Here is a 13,520-nt window from a genome sequence, read left to right on the forward strand (position 1 = left end):
GTCCCCTCCCTTCTCCCTCCTCCCCCAGCCCCCACAGCCCGCCTTTGCTCCCTCTGTTTTAACGGGCGGTTCAAATTCTCCCCCAAAAGCGAGGTGAGCCGGGGATTAGAAAAGAGGGAAAAAAATATTCGTTGAAGATTTCTTTTCGTTATTGGTCCTCGGCTGCCTTCCGCCCTGGCCCCCTTCCCTCCTCATGAATAAAAGAAAAGTCCGAACCTATCAGATCTCATTCGCTGCCGCCGCCGCCACCTCCTCCTCCTCCGCGTACTCCAGTGAGCACTTTTGCACAACTTACCCAGCGGATCGCTCGCCCCCTAGCTTTCCCTCTTCTCCTCCCAACCCCGTCACCCCTTGTCGCCTCCCCTCTAGCCCCGAAACCCGAGAGGCACCTTCTTCCCTCCCCAAGTCTTCTGGGGGGGGGGGGCGGGGGTGTGAAAGCTGGTGTGTAAGGGAGTAGCGGGTGTGATAGGAGAAAGAAGGCGTGGAGAGGAGTCGGAGAGGAAAGGGAGGGAGAGGAGCGAGAGCGAGAGAATAAATATATAAATAAATACGAAAAAGAAATCCACTCCGCAGCCTCTCGGCTCAGAAACTTTGGCCGGGAGCGCGAGAGAGCGTAGCTCGCCTGTCCGAGCCTGGGGACCCTGACTCCGGCCGCGTCCCCCCAGCCCCCGCTCCGCGGCCCGGCCTCATCTCCCGCTGCTGCCCGGCGCATCCTCCCGCACAACTTCTGGCCGAGCGGGGCCTGCAGAGGAGGCCTTGGGGTTGGTGTGTTTGTTTGTTTGAACTTCCTTGTCGCCACCTTCCCCCCCCACAACCTCCGCCCCCACATCACCCCCCTCCCCAGCTTCTGGACGCAAGCGACTGCAGCCGGGGGTGGGGGGTGGGGGTAGGGAGCGTTTGCGGAGGGGAGGGGGAAGAGATTTTTAAAAAAAAGAAGAAGAAGAAGAAGGAAAGAAAGAGATCGCAGCAGGGGTAAAGGGAGCGGACGGAAAGCGATTTTTGCCGACTCTGGATTCGTCCCCGGCGTGCGCAAGAATGGCGGCCCTTCCCGGCACTGTACCAAGGATGATGCGGCCGGCTCCCGGGCAGAACTATCCCCGCACGGGATTTCCTCTGGAAGGTAAGAGCGTCTGGGGTTGCCTCGCCTCCTCCGCCGGGACCTCGAGGTCCTTGGAGAGGTGGCAATCTTCACGGGGTGCAGGCGGTGCCAGCGGCAGCACGGAGGGGTCCCCTTGCCTTCTGGGTCCAAGGCCCGGCGCCGGACCCAGGAAGTTTCTGGGACCGACGCTTGTCGGTTTTCGCGTGGGTTTCACCGACCCGCGGCCTCAGTTTCACAAGTCCTGGGTTCTGGCCTTTACCCGCAGGGCTGAACTCAGAGTAGATTTCGGCTCCTGGTCAATTTCAAGTCCTAGTGAATTTCAACTCGTTCCACTATTTTCAGATACTTTCCACCTAATACTTTCTACCTAATACTTTCTCAGCTCTCTGCGTGCGCCGGCTACGCGCTTTCTACTCTTGTTTTGAATTGTTCTTTTCACCCCCAGGATGGTCTTCCAATCCCTTTTATTTCGACATACCAACAATGTGTGGTATTTTATATGTCTGAACCAGGACCCTGCGTTTGGGTCTGGAAACAAACTAATTTGAAATAATACATAATAACGATTTTCCCCCAAAACTTTCCACTCGGGCTTCCAAACTCTGGAAATCTCTCGGGAGAGAACTCAGGACCGCGACGGAGCACGGAAATGTGGGGAAAGTGTTAGTTTTGTAATGTGTCCTCCCTAAATATCCAGTACCCAGAGTGAGCAGAACGGACCAGGCGGTGAAATCGGTTTCGGGCCCTAGCAAGGGCTGCGAGCGCACTGCCAAGATCCTGTCCTGCGTTTTTGTTTTGTTTTCTTTGTAAACTAATAGAAGGCCCTCAACCTGTCAACTGAGGGATCGCTTGGCTTCTGGGAGTAGGTAGCCCAGGATGTCAGAAGTGGTTAGAGATAGGTGCGGCTTTTACTTTTTAATTACTCTTCCTATTTAATTACTCTTCCCCTTGTGCGTGAGGAAGGAGAGAGAAGGCAAGGAAGGGAATGGATGGGCAGGCAGCCTGCGATTTGGAAGGGGGGGTCCCTCCGGCAGCTAGACGGCGCGGATCCCTGAATTAGACAGAGGCGAGAAGAGTGGCTCCGTGATCAAGTGTGCGCGAGCAACCACGCAGGCGGGAGAGCGCTCCAGCCCGGGGATTTGCCGTAGCACTCTCCTGTAGCGAATGCAAGTAAAACAGGCGGCCGAGGACGCGCAGCGGATTAGGACAATATTTGCCCAACATGACGGAGAATACTGAGGAGAGCCGAGTGCCGGTCGCTAAAGAGGCTCTTGAATATAAAGTTGGGCGCTTGAGAGCTCTCGAGCGCTAATGGCATATCCCGCCACGGAGACCGAGTGACTCTGACTTGGCGACGCACGATTTCTGATTAAATCCGAGGGTGGCTTCAGACACCTACTTTTACAAAGAGGGGTGGGGGGGGAGAGGCAGAGAGAGGGAGGAGGCGGTAGGAACAGCTCAGCAATGGAGCCTCTTCTCGCCTCCTCCCTTCCAATTATACTGTCAGCTCCCTCCACTCCGGCGGCTGTGAAATTGTTCTAATCTGCCAGACCTCCGCAGCCACCTAGTCCCCAAATTGGGGGGATCGAGGCCGGATTAGTGCACCGGGTGTCCCCCAACCTCCTGGGAGGAAATTGTGCGGACTTTGCATTAAAGCTTCCCAGGCATTCTCCCCTCCCCAGCACACATCAGGCGTCTGTCTTTCTGGTTCCCAAAGTCACCCACACCCAGGGACTCTGGCCCGTCTGTGTACCAGCCTTTCTGAACCTGCAGGGACAATTCATGGGTTTTTGAGGCCAAATGAGTATTTGATTTAGGAGCTTGCCGACCATGGAGCATGTCCCCAAATCATCTCAAAACGAAGTTCGAACTCTGAGAGGGGTTGGAAGGAAGGAGAGTCCCTCAAAGGACAGCCAGGTGCCCCCAGAGGCAGCAGCTAACGGCATTCTGTTCCTGGTCCCTCTGCCGTGCCTCGGCTGTTCAATTATGGGTAGGACAGTTCTGCTGCCCAAGCCAGGGCTGTAAATGCTAGTAAGCAACCAGCCCCTGCTGGACTCCAATAAAATGGATCAGACTTGACCACGTAGAGCAGGGAACTGGCCAGGTGGGCCACATCTCACCCGTTGTCGGCCTCTTTAAAAGGCAAGCGGACCACCGCCGAAGCTTCAGGTCCAGGGAGTCATTGGTCCCAGAGTCCCCAGGCTCCCCAGACTCTAGGCTCTGCCCTCTCTCCTCTGTCTCTCTCCCTCCCCTCTCAGAGGCATTCGGATCCCCCAGGTGTGTCCTCATTTCCCATGGTACGGCAGGACTGGGGACACACAGCATCTATGGGAACTCTTGCAGCCAGCCGTGACCCCTCTCTCCATCTTTGCCAGACCTTCCCTTGGCTTCATGACAGGTTTTTTCCTGACCTCCGGACTGCCACAGCTCCAAATGTGGGGAACTGAGATCTGCTTTCAGGGGTTTGGGGGCTCAGTGTCTCCTCCCCATCCTCACCCTGTGCCTCTCTTTTTCCTCATCTCCCCCTTCCTTCTCCAGTGTCCACCCCACTTGGCCAAGGCCGGGTCAATCAGCTTGGTGGGGTCTTCATCAATGGGCGACCCCTGCCTAACCACATCCGCCACAAGATAGTAGAGATGGCCCACCACGGCATCCGGCCCTGTGTCATCTCCCGCCAGCTGCGTGTCTCCCACGGCTGCGTCTCCAAGATTCTCTGCCGCTACCAGGAGACTGGGTCCATCCGGCCTGGGGCCATTGGCGGCAGCAAGCCCAGAGTGAGTGTCTTTGCCACAGTGCTGGCAGCCAGCCTTCCCGTGGTTGGGGGATCCTGGCTGTAGCCTCTCTCTCTACCCTGTGTCATATGGGTCATATAGCACTGGGTGTCTATATGCTTCCTATGGGAAGTACAGTGGAAGAGGGTCCCTACCCCCAGACATCCTCCATTATTTGAATTTCTCAGGGATGGGGATAACTGAGGTCCAGATTGCCCAAGAGGTCATTCCTGTGCTGTCCCTACATCTGCCCAGACCTCCTGCCACCGTCCCAGGCCAGGGGAAATCTTTCCCCAGTCCTGCCTGGGGTAGTGAGGGGGCACCCTGGTCCTAATTAGGTTTCTATTTTATTACCTATCACTGCCCTATTCCACATCCCCCAACCCTGGTTGCCTTCCTGGGAGCCAGGAACAGGTTTCTTGAAAGGATAAAGCCAATCTCAGAATGGACGCATGGTGACCAGAGCCACCAGCCTGGCCTGGGGCTCTTGGGAGGTTGATATTAAAAGTATCTCCCTCCCCCCCCACCCCATCTTTCCACTCCTACTCTCCCACCTCCACCTCTGAAGCAGGTGGCGACTCCAGACGTGGAGAAAAAGATCGAAGAGTACAAGAGGGAAAACCCAGGCATGTTCAGCTGGGAGATCCGAGACCGGCTGCTGAAGGACGGGCACTGCGACCGCAGCACCGTGCCCTCAGGTGAGAAGGCAGCTGAGCCAGCAGCGCTTGCCCTTGCCGGGAGTCTGGCCAGGGCTCAGCTTATGTGGGGCTGGAGGTGGGAGGGCAGGGGAGATGATGGATGACAGGGAACTTGGAGAAAAGTTGGGAGGGAAAGCCAGAGCGCAGAGAGGGTGAGGGCACAGGAGGGACTCAAAACTGAAAGGAAGATGGGAATAGGAAAGAAGGAAAGAAAAGAAGTTAGGGAAGAAGGAGAGAGGAGGAGAAGGAAGAAAGAAAGGGAGGAGGAAGGGAGGGAGGGAGGAAGGGAGGAAGGAAGGGAGGAAGGAAGGAAGGAAGGAAGGAAGGAAGGAAGGAAGGAAGGGAGGGAGGGAAGGAGGCAAGCAGGAAGGAAATGGGCAAAAAGTTATCCTATACAGTTGGGTGATAAGGAAAGCTCCCTTGGTGCCTTCTCAGAAAAGTGACCTAGAGAGATGTCTGTCCTAGTCTGTCCCAGAGGGATAGATTGTGGGCTCCCTGGACGTCTTTCTGCAAGTCTCCATTTCTGTTCTATTGCTGCCACCAGCCACCAGTGGGTCCCAAATATGGAGGCTGTGAATCTTGCTGCCTGTGGGAGGGAAAGTGGCCAGGGGTATCTGTGTGTGCACCTGGGCATTCAAGCGTGCCGGGCTGGGATGCACACCTGAGGGTGGGGAGTGCAGCAGCAGGGGCTTGGAGGGCCTCCAGAGATGTCCTGGGGAGGTGGGTGTGGGTGTGAGTGCATCTAGGGTATGTGATAGTGGAAAGCACAAGTGTGTGCAAGGATGTGATAGGACTGCTCTAGGTGGGTGCCTTTTGCCACCCTGTGAGTGCCCCAGGTGTGGGTCTATGTGGGTGACTGGGCTGGTGCCTCCCAGTAGGTGTAAACGTTTAAGGGGAGGTGTGTGTGTGAATCCCCCTGAGTGTGTTTGGGGGGAAATGGGCTTCCTGACTTCTCCCAGGGCCCCAGGCAGCCCGGCTCGGTGGCCCCAACGACTTATACTCGCTCTTTTGCCTTTGAATTTCTGAGGTTTAGTGAGTTCGATTAGCCGCGTGCTCAGAATCAAGTTCGGGAAGAAAGAGGAGGAGGACGAAGCCGACAAGAAGGAGGACGACGGAGAGAAGAAAGCCAAGCACAGCATCGACGGCATCTTGGGCGACAAAGGTAGGGAGCCGCCCGGAGCCGGCGATGCCCGAGCCCGCCTCTCCCCGCGCGCCAGGGTGCGGGGCAGTGGCGGAGCCTCCCCGACCCGGACTGGCGGACAGAACTTTAGCGGGAGGACTCACAGCCCCCGGAGCAGCCGGGACCCTCTTGGGGTGTGCGGAGAGCGCCCCCTCGGTGCGTCCCCAGGCTGGGCTGGGCGCGGAGCCCGCGACTCCCTTGCGCGGTGGAGCGGGGTCCAGACCGCCTCTGCATCCCCGGGGAGCCCGGCGGCGGGTTAGTGCTCCGGGCGCGGTCGACTGCGCACCCCGGCGCGCCGGCTCTAGCCTAGGACTCCGGGCTGGGTGTCCTCCCGAGCTGCCGTTTTGGCTGCTAGTCCCGGGTCGATCTATTATTTATAAGAAATCTGGGCAGGGGGGCGGGGGGCGAGGAAAAAGGAGCCGGCCTGCGGCTCCCTAAATGAATTTGTTCACCAGACCCGCACACGCTCTCTAAACGGTCCCTTGAAACCCCGCCTGACAGTTGACTGACCGCTGCAATCAATAAAAATTAGCGAGGGCCGCGTGGGCCGGCGTCTAATTCTCCATCCTGGGATGCCAGGGCCGAACCGAGATTCCGCGGAGGCAGTGGGGGACAGAAGGGTGCATGTTTTAGTTGCTTTCCTCTTGGGCACCCACCAGTGGGGCCAGGAGTTGAGGCCAAGTCCCCAGATCCCCAGGGTTGGAGGATCCCAGTGGCGAAAAGAGAGTCGGGCTCCACACACCCTCTGCCCTGCTTTTAGTGGGGCTGGAGTCTGAGCCCTGCTTTCTCTGGAGATGAGCTAGGGAAGGCATTTATCTTTCAAGCGCCTGCACGCCCAGAAAAGGGGATTGTGCTTTTGTTTATTGACGGGGGAAGTTTCAGAAGGGAAAGTCCTTCCTCATCACCACTCCCCTTGCAGGTCTCTTTGAGACTTGGTAAGTGCGCTTCAATGGGGGACGTGGGAAAAGAAATAAAAATGGAAGACCCAAAGTCAAGGGGAAGACCCAAAGTCACAAAGACAGCCGGGGAAAAGAAGCTAAGTCCCAGACGCACACACAGGGAGGCAGCAGGCAAACAAGAAAGGCAGTGGCCATTATAACCTGCAAACAAAACAAAACATGCAAACAAACAAACAAACAAAAACGGTGGCTTTGGAAAAAGTGGGGGAGTATTCTGAACCCTGAAACTTGTAAAAGAGCACAATTTTGTTTGAGTTTCCTTCCAGGGATTTCTCAAGGTACTCCTCTCCTCACCTCCCTGGAACTCCTAGCTCAGGTCTCCCTCCAGTTTTCAGTAGTCTCTCCCAACCTTGAAGATGAACTTCACAGACAAAGCCCGCTTCCAAAGACAACTCCCAAAGAGGCCCAGCCCCCACAGGCCTGGTCTGAGGGGGAAGGATGGGGGGGAGGGCAGGGGCAGCCCAGTGTGGGAGCTGCTTGGAGCTGGGGAAGGGGCGGGCTATTGACATTCAGGGCCCCAAGTGGAGCCCAGTCCCACCGGGGACAAAAGGGCAGGGAAGAAAGGGAGCGAGCTGTGCCTGGTACCCCGCTGTGCCGGGCCTGCCGGAGGGCCTCGGGTCTGCGGCGGGAGGCGGCCCTGCACTGCCAAGTAGCCCCTGGCTCGGCTGAGGCAGCCCAGAGCCTGGGGATCCCTCACAGAGGGGGGATCCACTCCTTATTTCCGACCGGATTGGATTTAGTTGGACTTCTTTTGCGGGTGGGGGGAGGGGGACAGAGAACTTGAATAATCTTTGCTGGCCAAATACAACACAGCAGACGCAGCTTCTGAGAGGAGAAGCGAAGGAGGTTTGGTTTTATTTGGAGAGACTTTAGGTGTATGTGTGTGTGGCAGGGGTATGTCCAGTTCAGTCTGTAAGGAAGCACAATAGATAAATTTCTTCTGAGAAAGAAGGAAAGGAAAGGAAGAGGGTAGCAAGTTGGGTTTTGGAGATCCCTTTGGCTCAAAGGAGTCCAGGGGTTTCCGGTACTGATCCAGGCTTACAAAACCAGCGGACAGGCAACTTCGCTGGACAGAGGTTTTCCCTGCAGTAGAACCAGGAAGCTCCAAGTCTCCAGGTGTTTAAGAAGGAGGCTGGCAGTTCCAGATGGGCAGGCTGAGAGTACTGGCACTGAGTCTGAAGAAGAGTTGCAGAAATGAAGTGAAAGCGGTGGGCCTGGTGTCCAGAAATCCTCGTGGTTTTTGAGTGACAGTGGGCATGTTGGGCCCTGTGACTGGGAGCTGGATGGTGGTGTAAGCACGTGTGTCTCTCAGATACATGCCCACGGGCCTTTGGATGGGAGTCATGGGATTCTGCGTGGATGTGCAGTGTGATTGATTGTAGATGCATGCAATGGGCAGTGTGACAGTGGGGATGAGAGAGGGTTGTCTTTCCATCTGTGAACAAATGGTATCAGCTCCAGATCTGGCTCACTGGGATGCCAGCCACCTTGGCCAGTGGCTGGCATCCCAGTGAGCTACCCAGTTGGAAACTTTCGTCTCTCTCCCAGGCCTGGCAGTCAGTTTCATGGCCAAGTTAAAGGTGAAAAGACCCTCCCAACCTCCACCTGAGCAGTTCAGGTGGCGAGAGGCAGAGATATCCTTGGGCAGAGCAGGGGGAGGGGTGCACACCCACAAACTTTGTTTTGGCTTCTTGCTCTTGGCAAATGCTTTCTCCGGGGGTTGCCCCTCTCATGGCGGGGAGCCGCCGAAGAAGGGGTTTAAGAGCTCTCCTCTTTAAGCGCTAAAGAGAGATCCCTCCCTGAGTCCGTTTTTTCCTATCGTCCGCTTGGCATTTAATAATGTTAAGACTTATTAGAGCTGGTAATGAAAACTGGGACTGCTGAATAGGAAACTGTGTTGGAGAGGGGTGTAATAGCTTCCAGGCATGGTAAGAAACTATTTATCCGCAATCAGTCCTCACTCTCAGAGTTTGAAGCACAAACGTTAAGTTGAAGGGTTTTAAAGCAGATTAAATTGAGCTTTTATTTCTGTGCACTTTCATCTCTGAACAGCTCACTCCTGCTCCCCTTGGGCTGATATTCATGAGGCTGTTCATATTTTTTTTTTTTTTGCTCTTATCCTTGTTAAGACTGAGTTATTAGGATTGTTGGTTGTGAGAATTCTCAGACCGCTGTGGATAGGGGCTCCGGCCATGCTCTGCACACCTGGAAAGGTTCCTTGCCCTCATCCACTTGGACACTGTCTCCTCCTCACCCCTTCTCCGAGGATCAGGGGAGAGACAGGCAGGGACCAGGCTGGAAAAGGATTTGAGGAGGGACGGGGAAAGAAAAAGATTTTCCCAACCTGAGTCCAGGGAGACTCTTGTGGGAAATTTGATAGGGCTTTGCAGAGTCAAACCATTCCTCCCTGGGAGCTGAGAGAGTGAGTGTGAAGAAATAAGCAATAATTTAGAAAAGCAATAACCACGGTAATAAACAGTAAGAGCCTCAAAGCCTCTTGCATCTCTGACGATGCACAAGTTTAGGCTGAAACTGACCAGCTCAGACCACGTTGATCTCTAGGGTAGAGAGCTGAGCCAGGTCACAATTAATATGAAATAAGGGGGAAAGTCACAAGATTAAAAAGAAGAAGAGTGTGCATTTTCGTGGGGGAGGGAGGTGAGTGGCGACGTCCCAGTCCATCCGAGAATTTGCTGACTTCCCGGTAGGAAAGACCATCTGAGGTGGGGGCCAAGGGTGTGTGTGTGAGAGAGGCAGATTTGTATTTCTTTGCATTTTCCCTTAATTTATTTTTTAAAGCAGCAAACTTACAGGTGTGGAGTGAGAAATGACGGAGAAGGATCGGAAAGGAGGGGAGAGCCCGAAGTGTCGGTTTTAGACACTTGTAAAAGGAGGTGGGAAACAATTTAATTTGGCAGCAGCGATAGCTGCTAATGCGGTTTTCGGTCGTTTGCTACACTGGAGGAAGCTGTTTTGATTGTGTGTACAAGGACCTGCCAAATTTAATTAGGCTCCGGGGGAGCGAATGAATAGGGGAAGGGGGGCAGGGCTCCCTTCAGCCCACACTGTTTTTTCGGCTTCACACCTGGAAGGGGCATTGTTTACTGGATAGGCGAGAACGGGAAAGGGGAGGGGAGGGGCCCCCAGGGAGTGGGGCCTTGGAAGAGGGAGCGAGGGAGGGGTCGAAGATAGTCCATCTATCAAGAAACAATCTGCATTGATTTAAACCAACAAGTTCCCTCCTCTGTAAATGTGTGTTTAGAGAAAGGTAATTGACACTCCACCAAATCAAAGGATTACCCCGGGTTGGCAATCTAATCAAACAGAGTCCAGGCGGGATTTGAGGCTGTTCAGAGTGGGATCAGCTTCGCATAATGGGGGCTCGGAGGAAGATGGGAGGGTGTCAGGCAATTCCCCGGCTTTAGGCAGCGCTCGGCGGTGGATATTCAGTGAGACCAGAGGGGGAGAGGGAGGGGGTGAGGGCTCCGCCGCGCCGGGGTGGTGGGGGGATGGGGTGAGAGGAGAGTGGGGATGCGGGGTGTGGGGGAGATATCCCGGCGGAGGGGGCTCCGGGCGAGGGGGCGAACCCACACTGGGCTGACAAGACTCCCCCTTTCTTTCCTCCATCCCCCCCCCCACCGAAATAGAGAGAGGGGGTGGAAGGAGCTGAGACTAACGAAGAACAACAATGTGATAACTATTACAAAGGCGAACACTGGCGCGCGCTCGCTCGCAGCCCAGAACCCGCGGTAAATAAACAAAGTCGGCAAACTGTTTGCCAGATAAACTCGTGCCTAAATCGAGTGTGACGGGCAGGGAGAGAAGAGACAGAAGGAGATAAGGTTGGAGGGGGAATGAACGAACATAATCTAATAGAAGACATTTAGAAAACAAACTTTAAACAAGGGAGAACAGGCGAGCGGTGGGTAATTATCCGCCCCAGAGAGCGAGGGACGCCTTCGGAGGGCTGCGGGTGGGGTCTCGGAGCCGCGAGCCGCGCAAGAGCTGCGCGTTGGGGAGAGGGGGGATGCCTTCGGCACGCCGCGGGGGACCAAGAGAGGGTCCCCGGGGCGCGCAAAGGAAGGGCTCAGCTCCCAGATTGAGGTTCCCGCGCAGCCCCACTCTCCCGAACGCATTTCTAAACAGGGTGGGGTCCCCCGCTGCGAGGGCATGCGGGTTTTCTGTTCACCTCCGGGCACTCACCGCCACACACCGGCTGTTTCCAGGCGTTTGTAGCTAAAAGACTCGTGTGCGCAGCACAGCCGTTAAAGGAATTAGATATTTACCAGTTTGAAATAAGCCTAAGAAGAAGAGAGAAGAGAGAGAGAGACATTGAAAAGATGAGGCTGGGGGAAGACTTCAAACGAATTCATCATTTGGAATGGTAGAGGGAAGATTTACCAGACAGTATTGGGAAGTTATTTAGATATTAATAACACATTTTCCTGAGGCGCGACCACGGCAGCCATCTGCGCTGCTCTCCGAGCTATTTGGCTGGGTGAAATATGGGCGTCTCAAATGTTGCGAAGAGATAACGCAATCAGGCTAACCCTGGTCCTAAGACGGCATCGCAGCGTTAAACCCGGATTAACCTCCCCCCTCCCACCCTCGCGGCCCCCTCCCCTTTCACAGCTTTCCAAATTTTTCAGTGGAATTTACATGGAAGGATTTAAAAGCACATATAACAGTAGCCTTAAAGCAGTAAGGTGATTATTTGGGCTTTTTTTTTTTTTTAAGAATGTCTTCTTGAAAATGATAGTTTGTCACACACTACATTTTATGTAAATAATATTATATGCAAACATTTTTTTTATGTAGGGAGAGAGGACTGAGCAAATGAGATTTCCTTCTGGGTTGCTTCTTTGGAGTTCCTATCTACCATCATCAGCAAAGTTGATGAGGCTTCATTCCTAATGGGCACCTAAGGACATAAACATGAAATGCGCAAGAGCCCTGGTTCTGGCCCCCGGAAGCCCATAGGCTAAAGCCATATAGAACTCCCACCACAGAATAGACAGTGCCTGCTACCAAGAAGCACACCGAAGAGACACCCCAAAGGGGAGGTTCTCCAGGGGCTTTGGGGCCTTGAAGGCCATGACTAAGGGGGGGGCACATTCCAGGAATTCCAGAAAAATAGCTCCTCTCCCCCTCCCACTCCAGACTAATGAGGTAATTAGGAAACCCAGTGGGGATGGGGATGAGAGGGACGGGAAGGTTGGGACCCCCCCCCCAGTTTCTGCTGTCGTTGGCCTTTCTTCTTCCCCCCCTTCCCCCAACTCTGGCTGAAAGAGGAAAGGTGGAAATGGGGTCAGCGCTTTCTGACCCGCTCTGGAGCGATTGGCCCCGGCTGGGGTCGGGTAGGGGGAGGGAGGGAACTCGCCTTCCCAAATCGAATCAAGGCAGAACGGTGACCTAAGGGGGAAACTTCCCCATTAGTAGATAGATCTCTCCAGAACTTCAAACAAAGTGGGGGGAAGGGAGAGGCGAGACAGGGAGGGAGTCTGGAGAGAGCGCAGGGGGAACGAGGAGCAAGCAAAAGGGAGGGGCCTGAAGGAGGAAGAGAAGGGGTCGAGGGCAAAGGGGAGGTGGGGGCCAAAGGAAGGGGTGTAGGGAAGGGGATGCCGAAGGGGGATGGACTGCACTTGGAACTTCAGCCCCAGGGGAGAGGAAAAGGGTCGCGAGCCGCTGCAGCATATAGAGGGATGAGGGGAAGTTGTGTGCACCCCAAGTCGCTCCAAAAAGGCTGCGAGGGCATTCCAAGGGCGCCTTGGGCGCTCGTGCTCGGCCCTCTGTGCGGCAGCTGAGTGAGCGCCGGTTGCCAGGGGCCGGAGAGCTCCGAAGTCTGCTGAGGATGAATTGGTTCGACTTCCTAAGATTGCGGGTCAGCTCGTGGACCTTTCCAAGATTCGGTTGCCTGGGCCCTGGGGGTGTGCTGGGGCTGAGCCCGGGTCGAGACCGAGGGAAGGATGGGCAGAGGCCGGGGAGACCCAGAGTCACGGGGGGGGGGGGGGGACGAGAGAGAGTCAGAAAGGAGGAGGAGAGTGTCAGCAGAGAGAGCGCGCGTGCACGAGAAAATTCAGAGAAACACCCAGCGCGGGATGGGAGAACCTTGCTTAGAGCGTTTGAGGATGCTGAGAAAGGCGCACGGGCCGAGGGAGGCGCAGAGCAGCAGGAAGAAAGACAAAGAGACGCAGAGGCACCGAAAGGCTGGCCTGGGACGGGCAGATCAGGAGAGACCGCGGGACCCAGAGACAGCCTGCGGGAGAGCGCGGGCGGAGAGGGCGAGCGCGCAAAGCCGGGCGGCGGCGGGAGGCGGGCGAGCCGCTGTCGTCCTTTTGATCCTCCGCGGCTTCCCCTTATCAGAAGCGCTTTCGGTGACACCGGCACAAAGGCAGTTCATCATATTACAGCGCGGCCCGGCGGCTCGCTGCGATCCCGCCGCTTAATTAGAGGCGAGCGAGTCGGGCCGGCGGGGCGGGCGGGAGGCCGACCCCAAGGCGGGGGCCCGGGCTCCGCGCTCCGACCCGGGTGCTGGAAAGGGGCCGGCCCGCGCGCCTGGCCCCGTCGGGACGAGGAGCGAGTGGGGCGGAGAACCCTTATTCAGAACGTCGCTAAATAAACATCCCAGTCCGGGTTTCAGAGCTGGGAGAGTGAGCCTCATCGCCTTCTGGTTTTTAGAAGCCGCCCTTTCTGAGTGCCCAGTTTGGGGAAGGGATGGAGCGAAGGCCACCATCCCCACTCCCTAGCTTTGGATGCTGCAGACTGGCGGGTGAGTAAGAGTGAGGTTACAGCACTGGACTAGCTGACGGCTTC

At 55.8% G+C, this 13,520-nt stretch overlaps 1 protein-coding gene across 2 annotated transcripts in view; it reads left to right on the top strand.

The window, feature by feature from the left end:
• Positions 1–1,035: 1,035 nt before the first annotated feature.
• The window catches only part of PAX7 (paired box 7), a 99,153-nt gene continuing 86,668 nt past the window's right edge, over positions 1,036–13,520 (top strand). The window contains exons 1-4 of one of the 2 annotated variants that reach the window (XM_057746725.1): positions 1,036–1,120; positions 3,638–3,873; positions 4,439–4,568; positions 5,596–5,730. In XM_057746725.1, the coding sequence (XP_057602708.1) occupies positions 1,036–1,120; positions 3,638–3,873; positions 4,439–4,568; positions 5,596–5,730 (586 nt within the window). The remainder of the gene's footprint in view (positions 1,121–3,637; positions 3,874–4,438; positions 4,569–5,595; positions 5,731–13,520) is intronic. The other variant, XM_057746734.1, reaches the window with a different exon arrangement.

This window comes from Hippopotamus amphibius, chromosome 1 (genome assembly GCF_030028045.1).
Source record: "Hippopotamus amphibius kiboko isolate mHipAmp2 chromosome 1, mHipAmp2.hap2, whole genome shotgun sequence".
Classification (NCBI taxonomy): Eukaryota; Metazoa; Chordata; class Mammalia; order Artiodactyla; family Hippopotamidae; genus Hippopotamus; species Hippopotamus amphibius.